The following is a 13629-nucleotide window of genomic DNA, read 5'->3' on the forward strand; positions in this document are numbered from 1 at the left end:
AGTCCGTCATGTCACGCTTTTTGCACGGCATGACAACCCCTCGATACGTGCGCTCTTCCTCTGTGGTTACGCCACAGCGTAGCAAATACAATTTTAATACAAGTTTGAAGTCACGATTCAAATCACATTAGCTCAAGGCTTATTTTTTCACTTCATTGTCCTTCATCCCGATGCTTGTCTTTATTCCATCTGTGGAGGTTTTTGGGAATCCAATGCCTGTTTTTTTTTTTTTTTTTAATTATTATGGAGGAGGAGGGAGAGTTTGCGGGAAAGCGCATCCGAGATCAGGTTGTTAATACCCACCCACGTACCGCAACACACACACTGCATCCTTATCGAGCGTTTTGTTTCTCGCCGGATGAGTGACGCCTCCTTTGACGAGGGATTAAGGCGGCAAAGAAAAATAAGATGATAAAAAGGCGACGCGACTTGAAGTCGACACCCGCGTTCTTTTTATTTATTCTCTTATTTTTCCCCAGAGACGCTTTGCCCATTCTGTCGCCTTCCTGCTTTTATACGGCGCTTCCGACGAAGGCCTCGATGCTCTTCGGAGTATCTGTTCTCACGCTCACCAATTTGGGGGAGTAGTGATGGCGGTAAGACAAAGTGATGGTATAGCATCACGTTGAGAAAACAAAAAGAAGACTCGTGCTGTCTTAACCAGCAGTGCCAAATTTTGGGCCGAGAGCATTGAGACTTTTTTTTTTTTTTTGCGCGCACTGTTACTACAAACATGTCCAATTAAATGCTGATTGGTGAAACTGCTAAAAAAAAAATCTCCCCAGTCCGAGTATGTATGAATTTACTTTTTTTTTTTTTTAATTTGACTGTTTCAAGAATCAAGCGGCCCGGTGGTCCAGTGGTTAGCACGTCGACTTCACAGTGCAGAGGTTCAATTCCAGCTTCGGCCTCCCTGTGTGGAGTTTGCATGTTCTCCCCGGGCCTGTGTGGGTTTTCTCCGGGTCCTCCGGTTTCCTCCCACATTCCCAAAACATGCATGGCAGCCTGATTGAACACTCAAATTTGTCCTTAGGTGTGAGTGTGAGCACGGATGGTTTGTTCGTCTGTGTGTGCCCTGCGATTGGCTGGCAACCGGTTCAGGGTGTCCTCCGCCTACTGCCCGAAGGCAGCTGGGCTGGGCTCCAGCGCCCCCCGCGACCCTTGTGAGGAAAAAGCTGTTTGGAAAATGAATGAATGAACGTTTCAAGAATCCTTAAAATGATTGTCATAGTTTGATGCTGCGTTACATTAATACGAGATGGCGTCGGTAAAAATGTTTTGTGATTTAGCATTGCCCGTTTGTCTAGGCAAGGCAAGGCAAGCGGAATTTTATTTCTATCGCACATTTCATACACAGAGCAAGGCACCTAAACACCTCAAAGCACTTACAAAGACATTAAAGAAATGCAATTGAATAGAAATCCAGTCGGGCTCCGAAGGTCAAACAGTGGAGTTCAAAGCAAATATGGTGACGCAACATTTAGCTGTTATGCTGCATGCAAATTTCACTTTTTGCAGTTGATTCCAGACTTCATTTTTTGTCATTCTTGTTGAATTGTACTAAGCAACCGTGAAAGACATGCATGTACCATTATACTGAATAGAAACATTTTCTAGTTTTGACAAAAAAAAAAAAAAATCACCAAAGCAATAAAAATATTCCAAGAATGTCCAATTCTCTGCCTTTCTGTGACTCTTCCAGTCTGTATCTATTTTGCAACCTGTTGATGACACTATAAGCCCAAATCAAAGCTTTAAGTGTTGCTGACATTCAGAGAATCACAAAGACTGGAGGAATCACAGAAAGGCCAAGTGGTAGACGTTCTTGGACACTTTTTTTTAGCCATTTAGTTCCTTCGTAGAGAGCAGCAAACTTTTGTGCAAAAAGTACAGAAACACTGAAAACTTACAATTACAGTTACCTGATAAAATGATCAGCTGTCCACTGAAAGGATTAAAGGCACTAATCACTAAATCGGGCTCGCCTGCGCACTGTAAAAACCCCTCAAAAGCGATACCAAAGGAAAAAAAAAAGAAAAAAGCGCTACAGCAGAAAACGCTGTACTGTAACGTGAGAAATACAGTGTGAGATCAATACCACTGGGTGGGCTGTCGGAAGTGGTCAAAAGGTGCCGCTCAACTTGGCATCGGGGAGGTCATGATGTCACGAGAGTCGCTCTCTGGCTCGCTCGTCGTCTATTTCTAGTCTGCCTCACACGATTAGAAAACAATTAAGCCCTTAGGAGACGACGCTGTGTTCATTACACCTCTTCTGCTTCTTCTCTCGCCTCCTACACTGCCGGGCGGACAGGCGAGGAACATAAGAAATCACCGTATTTCACCGCTAATTGAAAGCCACACTCGCCACGTGTTAAAAAAAAAAAAAAGCGGGACTAAGTGGATTTGTTTGGGAGGGGGAGTAGATGTTACGGAATATTTGCCCAACTTATTTCGCGCTTAACATAGACAAGATGATTACGAGTCGTGCTCTTCACATGAGGTCATTAATAAAACATGCAACGCATCCACTCCGCAACAAAGTGTGTGCGTGTGTGTGTGTGTGTGGGGGTAGGGGGTGGGAAAAAAAAAGTACAGTACAGGGAGAATGACATTGTCATTGAATTGAAATTGTCAATAGCAGATATGAAATGATGCCAATCGTCATGTCTCGCATTTCCTCTGTTGGTTTTTCACTTTGTTACACATTGTGAAACCTGTCCTCCCACACACACACACACACACACACACACACACACACACACACTTAAAATCACTTGTTTTTTCCGAGAACAGTTTTTTTTTTTTTTTTGCAAATTTCATTTTCATTCATACGCCCACTGGTCACAATATCAGGTACACTTTCATAATCCCTTCAAATTCAGCCTTTACAAGGATGATAAGGCACAGTTAAAAAAAAAAAATCAATTATTGTCGCTGTACTGCATTTCTAATATTTTGGGCTGCATTCATTTAGTTCCACGTTTGGGGCAATGTTAAATTTGACATTTGCAATGTGAGTCACAACGTTTGCACTATTCACATTCTAAGACGTGAGCGTCCCTCAACCGATTTTTGTTGGTCAGAAACACCTGCGATTTTGAACGGCCCATTTTGTCATCAATGTTAAAAAAATATTCGATATGTAAGTAAGCTTTTCAACGATTGGTTTGCTGTTCTTCTGAAACCAGATTCCCTCTGATTGGTACCTGCCAATATGGGGACGTTTTCTTTCCACCTTTTCTTTTCATTGTGTTGGCTCTGTTTAAATTCACTTCGCTGTCAGTGACCTTGCGGCCGGCCACGGTGCGCTCTGAGGCGGCCCAGGAGGAAAATTTTTCCTCAGCGAGCACTCTGAGGTGGACTGACCAGTGCCAAACCACAGTCCATGGTTGTTTCTTAGTTTGAAATCCAACTGCATGCGGACACCATTCTTCACTCTGGCTGTGTCATTTAAAACACGTAAATGTATTTGGATCATGTGTGAAAGTTTACGCTGATGAACCCATCCTCCATGAAAGGTGCCAGAAAACGGCACAATACTTGTTCGGAAATGCCTCCCAAAACAAATTTGTAGTGGTTTAATCCTCAACTCCTCTGAAGATGGCAGCTAATGCATATTTTAGCTTCGTACAAGACACGGGCGCAGCCATTTTTTTTCTGTGATGGGCGGGCATGTAGCAACCATGAAGTAATCCCCCGCCCGCCCCCCCCCCCAACCCGTCCTGATCAAAGCCACGCCGCTCACTTGCTCCGTATGTAATGCGCACTGTAAAGAAGCCGACGATAGCCACAGCCGCTAGGTGGCTAGCATGAATTATTCGTAATCGGAGTGTTCCGAAAACACTTCATGTTATGGTATTGATGTTTGATTAAAAATCAAAAATAGGTGATAAATGTACCCGTTGAGCAGAAATATTTCTTCGCAATCCTCACAGCTTGTCTGCGGCCCCTTTCCACATCTGAAAAGCGGCTTCGACTTCACCTATTTAGTCTGAGGACTTTTGAACTGTTATTGCTAACCGGAAGTGGATATTCTGCAATAATTTCCTTTCGAAACTAAATATCAGACAGTGTGACATTGCAAAAATAAAACCATCTCAATGAGTATTATTCATTTTTAAATAATCGACGCCATTCTTTTTGGCGACATTGACAGTGTACCTAATATTGTGTCCGCTGGTCATAAACAACAAATTGGCATCAATACGGCAGATTAATTTTCTCAAGCGGAATTTTTTTTTTCCTTAAATCCTTTGCTGCCTCCAAAATGTGTGAATGAGGAGCTGAGACGTTGCTAAAGACCCCCGTCACCTCCCCGTCGCCCACCACTCAGACTAATTTGTATTAGTAATCGCAAATAATGGTATTAATGCCCATTAGCAGCGAGGCGAGGGGCGAGTATGAAGACATTACAACACCTACGTGCACTCAGCCTCTAAATAAAGACGCTACCTCCGCACCGAGCCAACTATTTTGAATTTCCATAATCATTCCCGTCTCCTCTCCCATTAGTGTCAGATTTTTTTTCACCTTCCGCCCACCCCCCCTCCCAAATAGACAAAATATTCTTGTCCCGCAGTTTAAAGAGTGCTGGCCCAGGTGTAGCAAACGCGTAATGACGATTGACATTTAAACGCCTTCGGTGGCAAACGAGACCTCTTTTGGCACTTCGTGTTTTCCTTAAAAACGTGGCCAAGCGGCACCAAATCCAGCCTGCCACAATTACAAAACAGAGTGTGTGCGTGTGTCTAGGCCACATTGCTGCGAACCCACATTGAGCCCAGCTAAATCTGCATTCAGATTGTGATAAACTAGTTGTTGCAACATATTATTCTTGCACCCCACCCCGAACCCCCAAAGTATTTTCTCATGATTATTATTCCTCCAATTTTTGCCGTTCTACCTCTTCCACATTTCTCCATTGCAGATGCAAAATATTCCCGTCATTCAGGCATCCTCGGAACTGTTGAAATGAAAATAATCCAATTGAAATGAAAAAAGGGACATATCCCACATTTGATATATCTAACTTCAAAATATTGACATCGTTCAGGAGATCTTGGGAACTTTTTCAACAGGTTTCAAAAAGTCTTAATTTGTCCCTCAAATCCATGTTTTGCAGCAGAATTAGTGGAGACCAATGTTTCAAAATAAAGTCATCCCGTACTTTCATCTATCACAATTTAGCAGCCGATTCAAATCATTCCAACTTGAAACTGTTCAGGGGACACCTTGAAAACTATTTTCACGTTCCCAAAATTCACACATTGATGATGAATCCACATTTTCCGTGACATTGCCAAATGCAGAACTGTCACGTATTTACCTCATTCCAACTTCAAGTCTCACATTCTACATTTCAACAATTCAGCCAGTTCCGCGGCATTCCAATTCAGAATTAGCATTCACGCGCAAATTCTGAATACATTGTAATCTCGAGTTATTTTTTGTGTCCCCCCACACACACACACACACAAATGCTATATGTTAATTGATAATCAGCAGTGTTGCTTCGCCGGTGCGTTCAGTGCAAGTCTGCGCCCCTTCTGGATGTCAGATTTTTTTTTTTTTCCCCTTTGCTGCAGCCATGTCGCTGCCAAGCTGGGTGGCTGGCAGCGCCGCCACCTGTTGGCCGTGCCAAGCCTTGGCAGGGGTTATCGGCGCTCTCCGATGGCGCCTGACAATCGCCGTGGAAATGACTGCGGCTGCTTGCGTCACACCGGAGAGAGAAAAAAGGAGCACGTTTCCCCACGACGGCTTAAAAATAAGAGGAAATGCGGTGTAACGCATGTTGACACACACCTTGGTTTTTTGTTTTATTTTGCGGTGGCACTGCATGGTGCCGAGCAAGTATAAATGTCTGTGTATGCTTGCGTGTGTGTGTGTGTGTGTGTGTGTGTGTGTGTGTGTGTGTGTGTGTGTGTGATGCAGAGCCTCCTGTTCACATTTTCTCTTCGTGGCTCCGCCAAGTTGGTCATGTTTTCAGTGACATTTGTGAGCTAGCTTATCAGGGTTACGCCACAAAAATATAACAATGGAGGTTGTGGGCGTTTTTGGAAAATTCAACCCCCGAATCCAGCTTCACCGAAATACATCAACTTTCCCCGGGGTACACACTTTTTGAAAAACTTGAATGTTGATGCCCCCTAAAAGTCGATGAAGTCATCTGCGGAGGAAATTATTCTTCATTTGTTGGGCCAGATTTTTATCTTGAATGCGGAATCATCTCACCTCTCTTTCGCTTCCTGTTAGAATCGTGAGGAGAGAATAAAAAAAAAAAGACAAACAAATACCTTCGCAGCAGTCGTGAGACTCTTTTACAATGCTTCCCACCGCCCCCGCAACACTTTATCACCAGGCATCGTTCTGTCTCAGGTGACAACGCTTCAGTCGCAGTTTCCTGCTCGAAGGCTTCCGTTCTCACCTCTTGCGGGGAATTCACTAGGACCAGACAAACTTCTGACCCCACACAGTTGGTTGGAACAGCAATTGGGGGTTAACTGCCGACGCAACACCTCTTTTCCATCTTCTTCTAAATCCTTTGACTTTACAGTCAAAGTGTCTGTGGTCGGCGTGTTTATCAAACAGCAGCTTTGCAAAGACGAGGTGATTACGGTGTTTACGGTTGCGGAGTGAAAATATTGTCACACTGCACATACGCTTGACCTCCCCGGGACGACTTGGCACCTGTAGTTTTTGTTGTGACTGTAGTCAGCAAACGCACTTCCTGTTTGTCGGTTTCCTGTTCTTCTACCTTCACCACTTTCGATGATACAATACAGCAAGCAATCTTCAAGATAAAATCTTTTGGTATAAGTAATTGTGGTGGAACTTCTAAAGTCAAACACAGCCACAAATTGGAATTGGACCACGATTGTTTTACAAAGTACATTGGTACCCCTACTTACGAAATTAATTGGTTCTGGAAGAAATTTCATAACTAGAAAATGTTGTAAGTAGAGACGCATTTTCCATGTAAATGCCCTAATCCGTTCCAAGCCCCCCCTCCAAAAAAATTCAGCCATAAATGGTTTCTAAAGCATAAAAATGCATCAAAATATGTAACACATACACGTTACAATTAGATTATTGCACGATAATAAATTTAATAAAGGTTTGCTCCGGCCGCAAACAGTCTGCAGATATTGTGTTTTACAACACAACTTTACTAGATTTACACTTTCATATGTACCTGTGAATGAGAGCAAAGCATATGCAGTGTCTGCCGGCAAAATGCATGCCAGCGATGTACTAAGCGCGTTATGTACCGTCAGTGACTGGGGCGAGGCAGCCTCTCACACTCTTGCTTTTATTCTCGTCTACTTCCTTTTTGTGTGGCTAGCCTCTTCTTCCTTGTCAATCATGCCATGTTTTCATGGTTCACTAAATAATACAGTACAATATAGTACAATAACTGAAATATTGTGATGGTTTTACCAGTGGCTTGGGCCTGATATGGATTATTTCTATGTCCATTTATTCCTCTATCTATTTTCCATTCCACTTATCCTCATTAGGGAAACCCACTCCATACAGGGAGGCCAAAGTCCAGATTCAAACCCCTAACCTCAATGCGGTGAGGCAGATGTGCTAACCACTAGCACAACGTGGCACCCCATCAAGCATTATAGGAATAAATTATTTTTAAATCCCAACACATGGGACCCAACTTCAAGAATTTAGTTTAATCAAATCTCATTTGGATTTATTGACACGTCAAAGAGACATCAGCTGCCAGTATATAAAAGACTCGCTTCATTAATTACAATGTCAGCTTGCGAGTGTTTGCACAATCTGTGTGCACTCTCTCAATGTGCGTATTTCTTACTTGTTGACAGTTGGGGTTTTGTGGAGCTTGTCAAATATTTTTGTCTGGTAAAACGACACCAAGGCATGGCATGATGACCTGCTACACAGGTTTCCTTGGCTGTAAAATAACGCCGCAGAACCCGTAATGAGGCAGTGACTCGGGTGTATTAGCCTTTGTTTGTTGACAGGACCTTTGTTGTGTAATGACAACTATCAAGAAAGACAAGTGCAACGTTCACTTTTTTTTTCTTTTTTTGGGAGGCGAGGGGGGTGCTTAGACAGGTTCACTCCAGATTTTTTTGTTTCGGCTATGACTATGATGTTTCTGGGTATTCTATTGAATGATTTATTGTATGACAAAACTGAAGCCTGCACAGTAGTGAATTTAAAAAGTTTCAATGCATGTTCTGTAAAAATAGGAACTTAGTTTTGGTCTTAGGATAGATATATAGATAGGCAGTTTATTGGGGATGTGTCAACCTTTTCAAAACTTAATCTCAAATTTTGAAGTGGCTTTTAAAGATTGTTATAATGTCCTATTATAATCTTTGCGGTGCAATATGAGTGAGCTGATTTAACATGTTCAGGGCCCAAATTCAGATGGAAAAAACTGATGTACCCCACCGTTTCCACATTGCTGATTTGTAAATACAAACAAAGAGTGGCAATAAAAATATGAATGATTGATTTTACTGATTTATAGTTGCCACTGTTGATAATAAATGCAGGGAGCCTTCTCACTCCAATCAAGATGATTAGAAATTCCTCCGCACACTTTTTTCCACTTTAAACGCCCCCTCCCACCCCCCACCCACCGCAGCCCGCCATCAGGACTTTTTACGGCCGGTGCAGGTGGAATCATCCGCTCGTCTACAGGGACTAGTTTACCCCCACCACCCCGGAAATGTTGCAGCCCCCTCGGTCGCGCCATGTGCCCGTCGAGGGGAGAGCGAGCAGCCGGGAGAGAACCAGAGTGAGGGAGGGAGGGAGCGAGCGAGTGAGCGAGAGAGAGGCGGAGGAGGAGGAGGGCGATGAGTCAATACAACTAATAATTTAATGGGGACACGCAGGGAGAGCCGGAGCGAGAGAGGGGGGGAGACCGAGAGGCGGATAGCCGAGGCACAAGAGCTCCGAGCCCGAGTAGCGAGACACCTTTCTCCACCTCCAGGCGTCAGCGGCGGCGGTAGTAGCAGCGCGGCAAGCCCCGCGTCTGAGCACCCGGCTGGGGAGCGTCGTTTCTCCGCGACGCCGGGAAAGTGAACGGCACTTTTTGACCTCCCCTCGTCTTTTTTCTCTCCTTGTTTTGAATGTGGCGAACCTGCTCCGAATCACGTTCCGGCTCCGCGCTACCAACAGCTGAGGGGACATTTGCTAGTTCTTGGTTTCTCGCTAGCTACTTCCCAAGCACCCGGGTTTGACGCGCACTGTCGCCGGCAACTGTGGCGGTTGTGGTGGTGGTGGTGGTGGTGGATACCATGGTCCGATCCGTACGCTGCTCGCTTCCCGGCGGCGGCTAGCGGGCAGGCTGCCAGCCAGCCTCTCCCCCAGCCTCCCACGGCCATGTTTGTATTTTTGGGTGAAGTAGTGGCTAACCTCTCACTTTGCACCCGCTTGTTGTTGATTTTCTTCGGGTTGTTTTTTAGCGTCCATGTCGCCCGACGGTATAAGCTAACGTAGCGCAGACACTCACCCAGCCCCAACATCGGTCGATGGTCCCGCCTCTTGCCCGCGGAGCCTCCCAGAAGCCGGCTTGACTTCCGCGCCCGCCCCCCCTTCCCTCCACTGTCACTCACCTGCCAACAGGAAGTTTTGCTCTATTTATTATTTGTATTGTTTTCAACAACTTATCAGTCTACCCTGGCCAAACTTGAAGAAAAGAGGAATCCAAGTGGTGGCAAGCTGCTACTTTCCAGGTTGGTTCCTTCAATTTCTAATTCCTTTATTGCAACTTCCCCTCATATTTCATTCTTACAATATTTTTGTCATTTAAAAATCCTGATCTGGATTTTATATATGTTGTTCCTTTTCTGTAAGTAAATAATGCAATACAAAACGTCACATAAATACATAATTTTTCTTCACTGGAAAGGAGCAGCATGCGAATATGATTATTATTTATGCGGATTTGACGTTGATGCCGGGGTGTGGATGCCTTCAGAATGCCCTCCACCGCCCCACCCTCGTCCCTCACTTTTCTGCCCTAATTGCAGGGAATTACTTGGCTCATTGCTCGTCATGAATGGGGGGAGTTGATGATCTTTGGATGCGGGGGTGGTCGAGTTTGTCCTCTTTGACAGGTCCAGTGAATTAACACGATGCACTGACATGCACCGTGTATCTTACACACTCGTGCAGCCCCAACAAATGACCTAATGGACATTGCATCTAAGCCACGGGTATATTTCAACAAATGCAATTTGGGTGTGTTGTGAGTTGGTTTAGATCGTGGGGGCTAAAAGTGGTGTGAGCTTTCCTGTCATGTTGCTGGTTAAACTGACACATTTCAAAGTGACAAAAATGCAATAAAAACTTGAGCCGAGTGTAGTTTAAAGATGTATTTTTTTCACTTTAAGATAATAACACATTTAAAAGTGAAAACAAATCAAAACAGGATGGGTTAAGATCAGTTGCACCTTTTAAAAATGACAATGTTTAATGTTTTTTTTAACCCTTTTTTGAACAGTAAACACGCCTGGGTCAAATTGACACATTTTAAAGTGACAGAAAAACTCTAAAAATTGTTTAAAAGTACAATACAATAAAAAGGAGCTTTGGAGCTTTGATTCCATATATATATATAATATATATATATACATACAGTATATGCCGTGTGTGTGTATGTGTGTGTGTGTGTGTGTGTGTGTGTGTGTGTGTGTGTGTCACTTTTTGCTGATGAAACGTGTCCTGTGTCAAATTGCCCATTTAAAACGGACATAAATTCAATTAAAAACAAGCTAAAAGTAGTTAAAATGTCGTATAATGGTAATGGTTATTTTTTTGGACTTATATAAAAGTCGACACCTGTAAAGTTGTGACATGGCAAAATTCCCCCAAGCACAAACGGATGCATAGCCTCACAATACCTCAACCAAACCCCAGCGAAGCCTCTGCCCTGCGTGCTCGGCAGCAGAACCTCATACCCCGCTGTACGCATCCAAGCGGAATCTCCCTGCAAATTAATGTGTTCTTGCTTAAAAGAAACAAGGCTTGTTTGGCCCACCTCGCCTGGGACTCACTAGTGGGACGTCATACATAATACAAGGGCTGTTAAAAAAAAAAAAAAGAAAAGAAAAAAAGCAGACACGACAGAAAAAGCTAGGCCAACTGAAGTGCTAACACATAGATGTCAAAGTCAACTTAAAACTAAAAAAAAAATCTGTTGTTGGAATGACAAAACTGTTGGCAATGCACACATTGTGCATCCAGACAGTACAAAAAACACAAAGGCACTTAAGGATTTAAAAATTTCCACTTAGGTTGTATACTACTTCCAATGAGAATTTATACCATGCTAACATGCTAAGTTATGTTAACCACTAACAAGATAGCAACCTACAGTAAGTGGCAAAAGCGCTGAGGAACATACCTGTGGATCGGGATTTTACATAATTTCCCTTACTATTTGTAATGATATTTGATGCAATGCTAATATGCTAACACTTTGTATGCTCACATACTCCATGATGGCAACCTGAGTAAAAAAAAAAATGCTGAGGCAGAATCAAAAGGATTTTACAGTTTCAAATGCAATTAGCTCACTTGCTAGCCTGCTAACAGTTCCTTTGCTAACAAAAATGTAGCAAAATGGTTCTTTTGCAACCTCTGGGCAGCAGTAACTGCTGTAGTCCGCCACGTAAAATTGGTTTGACTCCCCTGTCTCCACAGGTGACCGCAGCGAGTCGAAGGTTGCTGAGATGATGATGGACCATCTCAGCGAGACGTGTTTGGGCAAGGAGAACGCCGAGCTGGTCAACAGCATGGCCGAGGCCAAGCCCCCACCGGCCAAGCTGCCCCGCATGGAGCAGAACGGCAGCCCCCTGGGAAGGGCCAGGCTGGGCAGCACTGGTACCAAACTGGCCGGGCTGCCCTTCAAGCCTGCCAATCACCTGCTGAAGACCTGCCACAAGCGCGGTATGTTATTTTTATTTGAGATTACGTGTTTTCAATACCACTGGTTCATGAGGAATTCACATGGGCATCATTAACAGTTAGGGTTGTGCGTGTATCGGTAGTGACTGGAATTGAGTTGCGAATTGGCCATGAAAAACAGGCCGAATCAAAACTTCATTTTGAACCCGGACAAATCATTTATTGTCGTCGCACAGATTGACTGGCAACTCAAATATGTGTGTGTGACATATGTATGTGGGGAGTGTGCATGCGTCATGTGAAAGCAGGCGGCAGGCTCTGTAAGGGAGATCCCGGAAGTGTGTGGGAATAGTTAGAGAGCTAATGAGCATTCAATAAACCGTTAGGCAGAACGGTCAATGAAGCCCATCTCGGTGGTGTTTGAACGCCTGAGTCGTTACTTCGCTGTTGGCCTCTCACGCTGTCATAGCAACAAATGAAGGGAATTCGTGTGTGTGTGTCTGATTCGACGGGAGAAAAACTCCCCTGCTAGCTTAGCGCTAGTTAGGATGAATAGGTGACGACACAACGCGGATGGATTTATGGGACCAAAAGCAAAAAACAAAACAAAACCCAGCCTGGTTTCTGTCACTCACCACGATGTGGTGTGGGATCCTGGTGGTTAAAGTAAGATATTTTAAACTAAAAAAGAGAAATTTTCCATAAGTTTTCGCTGCTGCGTCAGCGTGCTGGTGTACACCCAATCCGGTTCAGATAAAATGTTATTTACAATTACCGTTTAGATGAAACTGGATTTTCATTTGTTGATCTAAGATGTGTTTTTGTTTTTGTTTTTCGGAAAAGCCCAAATGCGCATCAATTCAATCATCATTTGCTGATCTCAACAAGACAGGAGACTTGGGTGCAAGTCTGAGCTCTCGTAACAACCACATGCTACTAATTTCGAACGGGGGCGCCAAAGTATGATGGGGGGAAAAAATGAGTGACAATACCCACATTTTCATTTGTGGAAGCAGCACTTCATACACAACCCCTCATCTAATTATCAATTAGTGTCCAGATGCGTGTATGGGGCGCGCATAGGGGATATACCACCAAACACAAATACGCCTCCAGAGATGGTAATCATAAAAAAAGATCTCGCAAAATTTGTTCATCTAATTATTTGATTAGTTGATGGAACAATCAATAGAATGATCCTTTCTAAAAATATTGACAGCCTATACAAACTTTCAGCAGCGTCTGCTACTTATTAGTTTATTGTGTTTGTGTTCATATGGTGGAATGATGTCTGCTTCTTAAATAAACATACAAAACAAAACAAAACACTGGGAGCTACTCTGCTAAGCAAATGCTTCTAATGACTATTGTGGATTTGCCTATGCTTTCCTTTGTCACTTGAACATTGGTGCGTCTTTAGTCTACCCAGCATTCGCATTTAATTTTGAACCATCTTTTGTTTTGCAACTATCTTTTTGCACATTCACAGTCTGCACCAACTTTTGAATGATAGCACGAGCCGACAAATTGCATCAGAGTCTTTTTAAGCAAACCAAACCTGCATGTCAAGCATTGAACATAACTTTACAGTACAGTCTGGAACGCTAAACTCTGCCTGGTGATTGTCGTGGTTGGAAATTGTTGCAATAGTTTTCCTACGTTAGCAGAGGCATCGCAAATACAGCATGTGTGCAATAACGGATATACATGCAGTGTATACAACACAATGCT

The 13629-nt window shown here is 43.6% G+C and overlaps 1 protein-coding gene and 1 long non-coding RNA gene across 4 annotated transcripts in view; one reads left to right on the plus strand and one right to left on the minus strand.

The window, feature by feature from the left end:
- Positions 1-13629, plus strand: part of satb1b (SATB homeobox 1b) — a 74648-nt gene that overhangs the window by 7642 nt on the left and 53377 nt on the right. For 2 of the 3 annotated variants that reach the window (XM_019878707.1, XM_019878709.1), the window contains exons 1-2: positions 8337-9722; positions 11695-11940. In XM_019878707.1, coding sequence (XP_019734266.1) covers positions 11724-11940 — 217 coding nt within the window. In that variant the 5' untranslated portion in view covers positions 8337-9722; positions 11695-11723. Of the gene's footprint in view, positions 1-8336; positions 9723-11694; positions 11941-13629 lie in introns of those variants that run through there. The other variant, XM_019878708.1, reaches the window with a different exon arrangement.
- LOC109521075 (uncharacterized) lies at positions 4520-7389 on the minus strand. Its single transcript, XR_002169281.1, has 2 exons — positions 7193-7389; positions 4520-6245 (listed from the first exon to the last, which is right to left on the minus strand). It is a non-coding gene; the product is annotated as an uncharacterized LOC109521075 (long non-coding RNA).

The sequence above is a fragment of the Hippocampus comes genome, unplaced genomic scaffold (assembly GCF_001891065.2).
Source record: "Hippocampus comes isolate QL1 unplaced genomic scaffold, H_comes_QL1_v1.1 scaffold315, whole genome shotgun sequence".
Lineage (NCBI taxonomy): Eukaryota > Metazoa > Chordata > Actinopteri > Syngnathiformes > Syngnathidae > Hippocampus > Hippocampus comes.